The sequence below is a fragment of the Sebastes umbrosus genome, chromosome 17, assembly GCF_015220745.1.
Source record: "Sebastes umbrosus isolate fSebUmb1 chromosome 17, fSebUmb1.pri, whole genome shotgun sequence".
Classification (NCBI taxonomy): domain Eukaryota; kingdom Metazoa; phylum Chordata; class Actinopteri; order Perciformes; family Sebastidae; genus Sebastes; species Sebastes umbrosus.
In genome coordinates this window covers 17,202,397-17,216,716 of record NC_051285.1, presented here as the reverse complement: position 1 = coordinate 17,216,716, position 14,320 = coordinate 17,202,397, and the positions used below count along the sequence as shown (strand labels likewise).

The window sequence follows — 14,320 nt, the reverse complement described above, 5'->3', positions numbered from 1 at the left end:
TAGCGAGAACGAGCGCGGTTTGTGAGTGAAGGCAGAGGAGCAGAGTACAGCAGAGACTCCGGCCCTGGAGACGAAAGCTACGGTCTCCCCGCGTCCTCCAACACTGTTTTGCAAGACAGGCTTCACTAGATATAACTTTGGTGCTGCCGTGTAGTTTGTGTTGGAGTCTTGTCTGAACAGCGTAGCCACACGTGAGCGTGCATGGGACACCGACCCGGATTGATTTATACATGTCAGAAGTTACAGTCCCTTTAAGAAAAATGACTACAACAACCTAAACCATAACAAATCAAATAATATGTACATATAATAACAGATAGTAACTGTGAATTGAAAAACGAAGTATTATAAAAACAAGGGAGGAGAAAAATGGTAATAATATTAATACAATAATAAAATAAAATAGAAACGTTAAAATAAAATAAATAAATATAAATAAGAAAGTCAAATAAGAAATAAAATAAAAATTATAATAAATTATATTTTTTAAAGATTAAATACAAATAATAAAAATAATGAATATTAATAAATACAAATTTATTAATAAAATAAATTCACTCACCAGATTCCAAACACCTACTTATATCACTGTGGTCCCGCCCCCGTTCGTGACCCCTCTTTTTGATGAAATAAAAAAAAATCTCTAACAAATCCTCCAGTATTTTCAAGAGGTTTTACATATAGCTTTTATATATCATATATCTTATTTATGTGAAGGCACAACTGCATGTTGTAATGCTTTATTTAACACTTAAATGTTTGTTATTCCGTCTATTGTCATATAATACTGGCTACACTACATGTTAAGTTCAGTTACATTTTGCTGTCATGTCAGAACAATATTATTATCAATGTCGAAGCACCAACTAACCAAGTCTAATTTCTTGTGCAGTGATTGTAATTAGAACAATATGATTGTGCTCAGTGATTAGGAATATGATTAAAAACAGTTTTTATATTGGGGGAAATAAATGTGATGACCACCAGCCCGACAGATGGATTTTTCTTAAGGGAATGAAAAAAACCTCTCAGTTTCACACTCACAGCGAAGCACTTCCATCTCTCTCTGTCTCCTTCGCTCGGACTCACTTGTCAGATTTCTCGCTCTCTCTCACTCACAGGCTCACCGACACATAATTGTGTGTTTTCACAAAGGGGAGAGAAGGAATGTTAGCCGCAGGCAAGCAATGTGTGTGTGTACTGTGTTCCCTCGCAGTAATCAATAAATACCGTTGGAGCGGATAAAAAATAAATTAGTACATAGTGTCCGTTGGGATCTTTATTTTTATGTTATTACGTGACATAAAGTGCATAAGAAACAAACAATACTGCTTGGCAGCTATGGCAAACAAATGTTTCCTTATTTCTGAGTTAGAAATGCATTGTAGATGTGTTTTTAACAGAAATACTTATATAACATTTTACAGTTCTACTGTCAGCCATAGTGGAAAGAGTTACAGCATATCCATGTTAGTGTGTAACGCAGCTATTTCTGTAATTTATATATTGGCCAACGAAGGAATGATAGCCATGTGACCTAGATATACGAGGATGGCACAGTTTCGCCAGGTGCTCAGGGCACAGCAATCTCTCCTTGTTTTTCTTCCGGCACAAACCTTTGAGCACTTAAATATTTGAAACACTTCTGAAAGTTTGATGGGTGCATGGATGGCAGTGACTGTAAGTAAAGTGCCGGAAGTGAGTGTTGTTGCTGGGGGGAGAATGTACTGTATGTTACTGTAGGTCTAGAAAAATAAAATGACTGGTGATGAAGCAATTTGTCGATCATCAGTTTTGATTTGTCAATTTTGATTTGTCAATTTTGAGTTGTCAATTTTGATTAATCATTACGAAGGAAAAAAATCTTTCAGCTTCTCTAGTTTATAACTGTAAATTTAACGAAACAAGCAATTTGACACCCGATTCGTCTTTTATCAGGCCATTAAATAGGCGTTATCAGTCGCTATAAGCACCATAGATATGGGTCATTAGGGTCATTTTATAACTATGTTGTATAAGTGAAAGTGAAACTTAAAAACAACACGTTCTAACATGTATAACTGAATGAAATGTCACGTTTTTTGAACACGAACAAAAGGGCTTCTTTAGGTTTAGGCAACAAAACTACAACTTCTTTAGGTTTAGGCAATAAAACTACAACTTCTCTTGGTTTAGGCAATAAAAACACTTAGTTAAGTTCAGGGAGGAACATAGTGTTTTAGGTTAAAATAACTACGAAAACAAAGACAACTACACATTGTTGGTTTCACATGGGAAGCGAACTCCAGTCTCCTGGGTGAAAACCCTGTCTTTTGTGTCCCATCTATTGTCCCCGACCTCCACCCCTCATGGAGTTTCACACGGTCTATACTACAGCGCCTGACTTCCACTTCTGCTCCTGTCATAATTACTACAGTCGCTAGAGGTCGCTGTTATGTTCTTTCATACCTTCTTTTGGTGATCTACCATGTGAATAGATGATAAAACCTACTAGTGGTTATAGTAGGCCCCTACTGACTCACATCTATGGGGCTTATAGCGACTGATAACGCCTATTTAATAGCCTGATAACAGTCTAATCGGCGGAATTTGAAGACGTCACCTTGCGACCTTTGAAATTGTGTTGGACATTTTCATTGTTGTCTATTGTATAATAGATCGATAAATAAAAAAGATAAGATTATTGATAACAAAATGTATTATTATTTGCAGCGCTGCACTAATAGGCTACACAGTGTCGGTCATCGCAAGCCGTAATTAGCAGATTGAGACTATAGGAACGTTTTTACACCTCTAAATGCCTGCGCAGAAAGTTTATCTTTATCTTTATAAAGATTATCACAATAATAAATCGAAATGTGTCCCGTTGAACTCATTTTGGTAAACATTGGTGTACGAAAGGCTTGCACCAACAAAATCTAGGGTGTTTGCAGAGCAGTCAAAGACATGTCTGATTTATATTTCACATTTGGCTAATGCTTTCACCCAGAGCATCTGTGAGTGTCGTCTTCATTAGTGTTTTATTCAGCACTATTTTGACAGGACACACAGCCTGTATATATGCTTTGTTCATTCGACTTCGTCAGCAATTATCAAAGTCGTTAAAGAATACATTTCTTTGACAGATAGCTAAAATAGTTAGATTAAATAAAGCAAACGTATGATAGCAAAATGATTTATAAACAGGTTGGTATGACTGATGGATCTGAGGATATTTTTTCTTGTCAGATGTATATCTGGAATACTGCAGCTGGAAGAAATAAAGGAACAACAAAGGATTTTTCAAAACTAAGACAGATTGAGGTGTTGCTGATTGGAAGGCATTCACATTTTAAAAGAGCTAATCAAATTGTAATCTCTAATAATTTTTTTCTAACCCAGGAGACACAGTTTGAAGGGATGATACAGTCTCTGAATGACATAACACATTCTTCTAGGTATTACATAACAGCTGTGGTGAGAGCTGCTAAATGGAAGGCTGCGTTCACACTGCAGCTGAAAGCGTCCCAATCCCGATTACATGTCCCTCCTGTGTGACACGGGTCGGATGTTTTTTGTGCAGTCTTGTGTTTTTTCTTTGGAGACAAATTCTGGTCTTACATCTGCTCCGATGCAACTCTAGTCTGGGAGATAACAATCCCAATAGAGTGCTACAGGAATGAGTCCTAAAACCCGGAAATGAGTTCACAGTTTAGCACTTCCAGTTCCCTCATCTGGAATTCAGTGTGTTTTTTTGTAATGGGTTTTTAGTTAGATGCCTGAAATAAGATCTGTGGTTAACACAGGCTTAAGAGATTTTAACGTTTTGTTCTACGACATAAAATACATAAAAAAAATAATATCCCACTCGTGAATTTTGAAGCCTTTACGTGTCTTAAAAAAGGCGGTTGCTAACAAGTGGCTAAATGAGACTACTAAGCGTCATCACGCCGACTTGTCTGCCATTACAGCCTTGTTGTATATACTTGCGCTCACGATAAAAGATATCACAATAAAAAGACTTCATGAAACTGAGAAGATCAAAATCATAGGAAGACTCAAAACAACACTTCAAAAACAGATTCAGCCCCAAACACTCAATATTCACATATTCATATTTCACCACTTTGCACTTATACTGTATGACAAAAATTGTTATGTGTGTACCAAAAAGAAATATGTCAGATAAATGGAGCTGTGAAATTAGGACAGCAGCAGTGGTAAGGTTGTCCTGAGGCAACATAATGACTTGACAGCCTAAACTGACCGCCTTATTGCAAAGGGTGCACTGGATATACATAGCCAGGTAGCACCTATTTTATGCCATGTGTGAGTGTAACGTCACACTCAGTTTGGCTGAGCTTCCTCACACGCTTCCCTTCCTTTCAGGCACATTTCTTGTCAGGTTAGAGCTGGGGGGCAAGAAGCTCCGACTGCCGCTTATACTGGGTTAGTTTGTTTTTAACTGCAACAGGTAGCTGCTGGATTGGTTTTTCACACCCTTGCATCACCCTCAGCAAGCCTTCCATAAATGCATTCATGAGTGATTCATCTTTGTTCATTTTCTGGTGAGTGAAACTGTATGTGAAATAAGTATCCTGCAGCCTAAATGTAGTTTGGTGGTGTGATGGAAAAAAATATATATTTTCAAATTTCTGTCAAGTTATGGTTAGATTGTGTGCTTAATTTGTCCTCTGTCATACTCAGTGATGTCTCTAAACCCAATTTTTATTTACTCTTTTCCAGTTATCCGGCTGTATGCGAGTTCCTGCAGAGCAATAACCTATTATCAATTATTCGAGCGCATGAAGCACAAGATGCCGGGTATGTTATCCCTATAACACACATTTAAAGACCTACCTATACACACACAAACAAAAGTATATACATATTTACATATATAAGAACAAGCTCTGCCTTTTCTCTGTCTTTACCTCCACCTGACTGCCTTGAAGCTACCGGATGTACCGTAAAAGTCAGACCACTGGATTCCCATCCCTCATTACCATCTTCTCAGCACCAAACTACCTGGATGTTTACAACAACAAAGGTCAGAAAATCTCTTTCTTCATTTTATACCCTTCTTTGATTCAGTTTCATTTACAGTTCTGCCATCTGTTTCTGCTCGCACCTGTATCATATTTTTGCACAGTAACAATGTTTTTTTTTTTTAATCACAGCAATGGGTCTGAGTGATGTGAAGCAAGACTGGGTAAAAACCCTGTTCTGGACCATGTATGGTCAATGTGCTAAATTGTGGCAAAATTGTTACAGGGATAGTCAGCGGTAGTGAACTGAAACCTACACTGTACATTTAATCCCACTTGACAACTTTACTGCTAATTTCTTTTCTGCTCCGATCGCCAACACCTGTCTGCTCTGAGCGCGTCCACCGTCACTCTCTCCCTCTCACTCAACCACACATTCGCTACGCCCACACTACGCACTGAGCTATTCCTTAAAGCAGCTATGCAACTCTTACAACATATGCATCAAACTGTGTCAACAGTGGCACCAAAAATTGCGATATTTTAGAGCTCCCTTTGAATTTCTGAAATGAGGCTTTCTGGGTAGAGCTTTCCGGATAGAGTATAACAAACGTGTTACGCAGCACAGGCTGTTCTCATACACCGTTCATAGCTACCTACGACAAGTAATGCACTGTAATTTGTATATAACTCATGAAATCAATTAATATGTAATCCACGTAATCGTGAACCAGAAAGTATAAAGAGCAACAAATGTTGCGTAGGGAGGAGTTTGGGGTAGATAGTTGGGTCAAAAAACACCAGAAAACACCTGGGAGACTGGTGTTTGCATCCTGTGTGAGTCACATAACTTCTGCACTTAAGTTACGCCACTTTTAAACCAAACATTGACTTATTTGTCACATAGCTTCCGTACTTAAAGGTCCACTGTGTAGGATCTGGCGGTATCTAGCGGTGAGGGGAGGACATTACAACCAACTGAAGCATCTCCCGTGTGCCAAGCGTGTTGGAGAGTTACGGTGTCTGATGCGAAAACGCGAATGACCCTCTCTAAAGTCATTTGGAGCAGAGCTGGTGCGTAGAGTGTGTATGTACGTGGGAGGTGAGTGGTGAAGCAAGAGAGAGTGCAGCGGCGACGGGAGCGAGTAATGTGCTAAGTCCCTATGTAGATATAAACGGCTCATTCCAAGGTAACAAAAACACAACAATTGTCATTATCAGGTGATTATACACTACAGGAAACATACTGCCAATAGATCCCCCTAATTGTTACACATTGGTCTGGACTGTAAGTAGTTTTTTAGCCTCAACCTAACCAAGTTGTTTCTTTTGAAATTGGAAGTTTTTACTGAAAAGATTGCATGCATGTAATAAGCGTAAATTGTCTTTGTAGGAAACACATGAAAATTAGGAATTACTTTTCGTAAGATATCATACGAACTGTTGTATGAGAATGCTTTGCGCAGCAACAACTACCGTGTATGTATTGAGGAAGTGGATCAGATGATTGATAATGGAGAGCAACGGCCAATGGGGAAACTCCAACTCGACCAACCAACTTCATCACTCACTCAATCACTCAGTGACAGATTATTGCTTGATAAAGGCCTATAGTCCAGCCAATAAACATATTCCTGTTGAAAACCCCATAGATATACACTATCATTAATTTCTATGGCTATGGAAAGTAGGCAGACAGGCCTTGAGAAATGAATTTACTGTTAAATTAAATGTTACAACAGTAAACAGTAAAACCCAGTGATGTGAAAGAGAGGCGTCCATATTCTAGTATCTCTGCATCCCTGGCATTTTAACTGCATCTGTGTCGGATTTCATGAAAAACACTTCACATCTGACAAAATGACTACCATGGGCTCCTCTGGCTTACCTATTAAAATGGTTTCAACAGCAGAAACTGGAGTGTAATGTATGTGCATTTAGCTTGCGAGCAGGCATAAGAATGCATCAGGGAGCCCCCGTTTGTTTGTGTTCTCAGATCTGTGTCTTGGTTGCTATGGGCTATGGGAGATGGGGAGCGTGGGAGGGACTGTCGGCATCGCTGACTATCTCCATGTGGCTTTATCCCGCTTGATGTAACAGTGTCAGCAATCCCTGGCCTCAGCTAGGCCACCTAGTGGCTGAATGTCTGCTCTGCCTCTGTTCTCACACATACTGCATGTACAAAAAAATATGAAACTGGGTAACATCTCTGAACATAAATACATTTGAAGAGATATGAAATGTTGTTGTGCATATGACAATAAGATCCTGCACAGTGCACACACTTTAAACCAAAATGACAATGATGAGTTTGAATACTGTGCAGTTTGCCATTGCTCCGAAGGTCTTTTGTTATGTAATCATAGATTTGTATACCATGTAATAACTTTTCTTTGAAGCAAATGTCATTAAAAAAAACCCATCTGATTCTATTCTTAACGTAGCATAATCATTTTGGAGCAGGCTATTAATGGGACTGGATGGAGTAAATTTCACTCTACTGTCTCTCTTCTGCTTCCACAACAGCTGCTGTACTGAAATATGAAAATAATGTCATGAACATCCGACAGTTCAACTGCTCACCCCATCCCTACTGGCTGCCGAACTTCATGGATGTCTTCACCTGGTCTCTGCCATTTGTTGGAGAGAAAGGTATTACATATTTCTTATAATGTGTCAGGTGTTTTTAATACAACACCACATCCTAATCTGTCATCTTCGTGGCTTGTTGCTCAATGATTTCACCTCTTCCCTGCACTCTATTTCTTCCCCAGTCACAGAAATGCTGGTGAACGTGCTGAGCATCTGCTCCGATGATGAACTCATGATGAATGATGAAGATGAAATATTTGATGGTAATACGTTTTGTAAATTATGATTTAATATTCTTTTCATTTATATTTATCAATAGTGCATTGTGGATTCAATTCAGACTTCATGCACAAAACTAGGACTTTCATGGAAGGAGATCTGCATACTTGGAGCTGGATTGTGGGATTCCTTTGCTTGAGCCAAATTAGTTTGAAAGTTTGGCTTCTTTCGCTCACCAACAGGCATGGCAGAGAATCAGGCACTAAATGATTCCCTTTTTCATGTGCTTTTAAGGGACAGTTTGGGTGTTTTTGAAGTGGGGTTGTATGAGGTACTTATCCATAGTAGGTGTATTATTTACAGTAGATGACAGTCAGTGTGCCCCCAGCATCGAGAAGCAGACAGGAACACCGGTACCGAAACAAAGCAATAGAGTGCTGTGGACAGGGACGACAGAAAAACATATTTTAGCCACCTAAAAGAAATGCTGACCTAAAAAAATATCAGTTTAAGTGTACGCTATATTTAGAATATTTTCCGACGATAAACTGAACTGAAAGTGAAATGTATCTATACTGTTTTTGTCATCTGAGCCTGCTGGCTTTGGAGAGAGCATTGATAAGTTTCACTTTAAGTTCAGTTTCCTGTTGGAAAGGAGAATTAAAGGGCTGTCTGACGGCAAGATAAAGCGGTGAAAATATTCTAAATATAGCGTATACTTAAACGGATATTGATTTTTTTAGTTGAGCCTTTCTTTTAGGTGGCTAAAATAAGTTTTTCTGCCATCGCCGTCCACAGCAGTACATTGCTTTGCTACGGTGTCGGTAGTCCTATCTGTTTCTCCAAGCTGGGGGCACACCGACCGTCATTTACTGTAAGTAATACACCTATTAGTAAGTAACTCCTACAACCCCACTTCAAAACACCTGAACTATCCCTTTAAACACCGGCTTCAATTCAGTGTTGTTACAGTACATGCAATAAATTGTCACATGATGTTGATGTGTTAATTACGCAAAACAGTAGCTTGTAGTTCACCAGAAAAAAAAAAGAAAAAAGATTTGTGCTGTTTTACATTACAAAACTAAACAAAAATGTTATGTATCAGATAGGCCAAGAAACACAATTTCTGATTCACTACATGCAGGCTATGATGTCAGGATATATATTATAGAGGCACATGGGCATATAATTACAGTATCTAATGCCTATAATAACAGTGTATTGCAACAAATCTTATGCATCAAGAAACATACATTTTATGTGTCATACAACAAGTTTCTCATGCAATATATAGGCGTATAATGACGGCATCTATTGTGTCAGAGAAGCCTCTAATGACATATGATATGATATACGTATGTATAATATGTATTTCTTTGCAGCCAATGCAGCTGCAGCACGCAAGGAGGTGATCAGAAACAAGATCCGTGCTATCGGGAAAATGGCCAAAATGTTCTCAGTCCTCAGGTAGACTTTATGTTTATGTGTGTGAATGTAAGTATGATTGTACATTTTCAAATTCTGAAACAGTATCAGGTGTATCTGTTTGTGTGTAGAGTGTGCGTCCTGTCAAAATGGGGGCATCAAGTTTTTTTCTCCAGTTGATCCGGGTTCAGTGAAGTTTTGCGACCCGTTTGCCTGCCTCTGTGTTTCCTGCAGAGAGGAGAGTGAAAATGTGTTGACGCTCAAAGGCCTGACGCCCACTGGCATGCTACCGAGCGGGGTTCTCTCTGGAGGCAAACAGACACTGCAGAGTGGTGAGCACAGGGCTCAGCATAAGCCGCTTCTCTACCTCCATCTCCAACTCCATCTTTTTTTGTTTCATTTCTTCGTCACCATCATCAGTCCCAACATTAGTCTTACCTCTTTTTCCCTCTCTCCTTCTCTGACTTCAATGTAGAGCAGTGTAATACCTGCATCATAGATTCCATCATTGTACTAGACAAAGACGGATGTCCCTCCTAGGTCCATGCCTTGACTATAATCATAAATTCACACATAAACTTGAAGCTGCATTAAGCAATTTGTTGCCTATAGGTGGTAGAACTCACACCAACATAGCCCTATGGGCTACCAAGTTGTTACAGCTAGCAACCACACTGCAGACATTTTGACTTGTCATAGAGGGAAAAGTACAGGTCTAACTAATAATACTAATACTAATACTGGTTAAGTCGTGTGAACACCGCTGCTAAGCCACGGCAATATTAACGTTACTGTCGGCGTCTAGAAGCCACAGCGGCTAACAATTTAGCAAGCTAGCAAGCGGGTAACATAATGCAGGAAATGAAAAGGCATAATGACAGAGGAAAAAGATGAGGCCGCTGGGAATATCAACATTTTCTTCAGACATATTCAACAATTACGAAGAAAAACAATATACTACTAAAATTTCAATATATGAACTTATTATGCACCGAAAAATGAACTTCCATGGCCTCCGCCATTTATGACAACATCAACAAACATGTCACAACTCGTAAACTCTGAGCTTTCAGAAACTTTCCACTTACAAGGTTGTGAATACCACAAGAGGGAGGCGTTCATATGGACTCTTCTCGTAAACACGGTAAACATGACTCCATTTGAAGGCACCAGTATATATTTGCACATCCAGCCACAGAACAACATGGGAATCCAATTTGAGTCCCGATTCTCACTTCCTCAAGTCTATTTTTCACTCAGTTTTTAGTCATGGCTTGGTCAACTGACTCTGAGAAACAATATCTGTCTCTCTTTAGCTTGCTAGATGTTTTATTTTCAGCTGAAAGTTGCAGAGAGCTGTAGAGTTCAACGCTGATTTACAGACGGATCAATCTCAGCTATCTGTCTGATGACAGATAAGCCTCTGGGGGCAAGGGGCTATATTTCTAGGGTTCAGGTGTAGCCAGCAGATATCCGGGCCAAGACTTCCTCTTCCGTGTGCTGCTCATTGTTGACAGTCTGATTAGCAACTAGAGATGCGAGACGAGATTTGGAGTTGAGAGACGACGTGTATGACCGGATTGTTTCACAAGCAGCCAGTTTTACAAGCGGATTTTAAACCAATAAAAAGCTAAATCATCGTCAGACTATAGCCGCTAGGTTCAGAGACTGCATTTCGGCCAATGCATTCTACCTCTTTTGTTCTCCACACAGACTGTTTACCTGCATTCAACCAAAGCCTGCTCGAACATGATTGGTCAATGCTATTCAGACTACAAACGGAAACGTTCCGGTACCAAAATCTTGTTCCATTGCCTACCGATTCTACATGTGAATACAGAATCTGTTTATAGAGATTACAGTGGGATTGACATTGCAGGCAACCACAAAGAGCCATTTGTTTCAGTGTTGGAAGTATTTTCAAACCAAGGTTTAGCTGACAGCAAGCAATTATTTTACACTGATTTCAAAACTTTTGCATTTGTGAAACCTCTTAATTTAGTGCAAAACCAGAACAAGTCATTTCTGTCCTCTTACCTTAAATCTATTACAGTCTCAAGTCTTCTGTCTCAATATATCTGTCCCGCTCACTTTCTCTCTATGGATCCATCTTTTTTATTTTTCATATCTAACCCGAGATTGATACCAATTCTCCCAGAATTAAAGCATGGCCTTCCTTCCTGCATCTGGCCTAACACCAGCCGCCTTTTCGTTGGGGCTGCGTTTTTACATTTGCATGGCTTTATCAGGAGTAACCTGCTCCCCTCCTCCCCTCCTTCAGCCACCATTGAAGCCATTGAAGCCATCGAGCCATCGAATGATGAGGATGGAGAAGGTAACGCAGTGCCCCATCTTCCACCCCTCTCAACACATTATCAGGGTTTCCTGCAACAGAGGCCACCCGCCACTAACACTTCATACACACACAACAACTCATACGATAATAACTCCATTGATCAACATGTCACATGAAAGTTTCATGCTGGTATGGCTGGCACTTTTCTTTGCAGTACCATTGATTAAAACAGAAAAACAACTAGATAATTGGATTTTAAATCTTAGGAGATACATTTAGAACTGAAAGATATATTTTTTAATGAGATAAATGATGTAGGGTGAGGATTTTTTTTAAGGAATTGTTTTCTAATGGGTGCCTGAGTGGTGAAAAGAAAAAAAAACATCTCCCAATTAGCAATATTTGCAGGGTGGGAAGCCGGTGAGGGATCATGTTCTCGTTACTGTTCGGTCGAGGCACATGTACAGAGGTGGGAGGAGACTGACGAGATAACATGAATTAATGCATTCTTGTCCAAGGTTCCTCCATGTGCTCCCCTCACCCCCACCCACTGCCTACACCAACATAGCTTAGCGCCAACAATGACTGTAGCACACATTTGGAATTGATCATCACAAACGTGGAGATAAAGAGAAGGAAATGCTAAATTAAAAAAAGGAACAGCTTTTTAAGGCAAGTTCATGATAAATTAAAACACTGCAAAGTCAAGTGCTGCTAAGAGATGCATGACTACAATATTTCATTGTTTTTTGGTTTGGCTCGTAAATGGCCTCCATCTGGTTCTAAAAAAGTGTTGCATGCACAAGAACAAGAAACAGACCAGAGCATCAACATGAAATATGGATCCTGAAGCCTCGTGATATGTCTAAGGTAAACATTGCTCACTAACTAAGAAGCCTCGGTATGAGACAGCAATTTATAGTACAAATACAAATATATATATATATATTTTTACATGTGCAATATATCTTATTTGAAATTACCAGCAGGGTGGTAGACATTTTTTATGTTTTGTTTTTTCACAATGAGAGTAAGTTATGTGAGTCTTAGTTGGCTGTATTTTTGCTACCTCGGTCTTTGGATAATTTAGAAAGAAATTTAATACAAAAGCTTCATGTCACAATGATAGAGGACTATACATCAAATTAAGGAAGAAATGTGTCCAACATTTCTACCTTAATCTGATGTATTTTCTGTTGAAACTGAATACTGGGGATTTCTCATGGATGTATTAAGAGAACTAGATACAGCGTTGGAGGCGGGGCCCCGTTCATTCCTATAAAAGTTGCTCAGTGGTGCATGAAGCCTAAATGGCTCGACTTACGTCTGGAAAAGTACCCGGATCTTGGGCACAGGATGTGCAGTAGCGTCCGCTCGGTTACATGACTTGGTCACAGGGTCCCAACATCACGCTGTCGTCACGTCTTGCGTTCCAGCCTCAGTCTGGGTCTCACTCACATGAATGGAGGAAGGGAAATAACTCTGGATATAGCTATTAGTGCGTTTTGCAACTTTAAAAACATAATTATTTAAATAAGGGCTATTTAGGTGTTCGTACTGGGAAGTTGATTCATCAAACCAAAATTTCGCTGAGTTACAGACGTCTCTTTCCCAATGTAAGTCTATGGGAAAAAGTATTTTTGGGCTCAATGCATTACGTGACTGACACGGAAGTTGCAATACCGCCGTTTGGCCACTACGAAAGTCCGAATCGACGACCGGCACACATCCTGGGGGCTTGGGTTTTCTTGGTGTTTGGCCGTCGCCATCTTGTTTTTTTGCAACCAGTAGTGACACGAGAGGGTGGAGCTAAGTACAATCGAATGCTGAATTAGAAATTTTTAGGTGACTAAAATGTCACAATTAACTTTCATGAACTGAAAACACACTGTGAAAGGGTTAAAGTTGTAAGAAAAAAACGCAGACAACTCCCACATCCGACTACGCCTTGGTACTACCTGTCAATCACAAGGTAGCTATGCCCGAAGCATACACTGCTTTATGGTCTATTTGACTCTAAATGGGACCATAATTTACTAAATGAACATCATGCTGTATTGAAGAAGACTTGAAACTATAGCGATCGAGACCATAAACTCATGTGTACAATGTTTACTGAGGGTAATAAATCAAGTGAGAAGTAGGGTCATTTTTTCATAGACTTCTATACAATCAGACTTCTTTTTGCAACCAGAGGAGTCGCCCCCTGCTGGCTATTAGAAAGAATGCAAGTTTAAGGCACTATCGCATTGGCTTCACTTTTCAGACCTGGAGGTTGCCCACTGGGTGGGACATGTGAACTGAGGGACTTTTAAACGTGTAAAACAGGATATCAGTTGCGGGAGGGGCAGTTTTACTTGATGAAAGACTCCACCACCTTTAGGAAAGTAGGCAGTAAGCAGTTTATACATGCAGATAGCATGTTGATGTTGCCTCTTAAAAACTAAGAAAAAGCTCCTTTCATTTTAATTCTTGTGCCACCTGCAGGCATGTACTCTTATAACTCAGTTTTTTTGCTGTTTTATAGTGTTTATGAAGCAAAAATGTGTTATAGCTGGTGTCACAAGGTTTCTTTGAATTGCCTCTACTATGCTATGTCACTAATGTCAGTTAGAGAGATAACTGACTACCGGTAGTATGTAACCTTGTGCAAATCAAAACAAAACAATCACCCCATATGTTCTTCTTAATTAAAGCTGAAGTAGGCGAGATTGGAGCAAATATGATTTAAAAAGTTATTTTTATAAAACGGTCACTATATCGTGACAGTAGTACGTGAAACAGGTAACCTGAAAAAATCATGTGCCTCTGTGTCCTC

General features: G+C 39.5%; 1 protein-coding gene across 2 annotated transcripts in view; it reads left to right on the top strand.

The window, feature by feature from the left end:
• The window catches only part of LOC119475772 (serine/threonine-protein phosphatase 2B catalytic subunit alpha isoform-like), a 43,968-nt gene that overhangs the window by 26,040 nt on the left and 3,608 nt on the right, over window positions 1-14,320 (top strand). The window contains exons 7-13 of one of the 2 annotated variants that reach the window (XM_037748781.1): window positions 4,726-4,803; window positions 4,935-5,029; window positions 7,494-7,619; window positions 7,742-7,822; window positions 9,164-9,248; window positions 9,441-9,538; window positions 11,488-11,541. In XM_037748781.1, the coding sequence (XP_037604709.1) occupies window positions 4,726-4,803; window positions 4,935-5,029; window positions 7,494-7,619; window positions 7,742-7,822; window positions 9,164-9,248; window positions 9,441-9,538; window positions 11,488-11,541 (617 nt within the window). The remainder of the gene's footprint in view (window positions 1-4,725; window positions 4,804-4,934; window positions 5,030-7,493; window positions 7,620-7,741; window positions 7,823-9,163; window positions 9,249-9,440; window positions 9,539-11,487; window positions 11,542-14,320) is intronic. The other variant, XM_037748782.1, reaches the window with a different exon arrangement.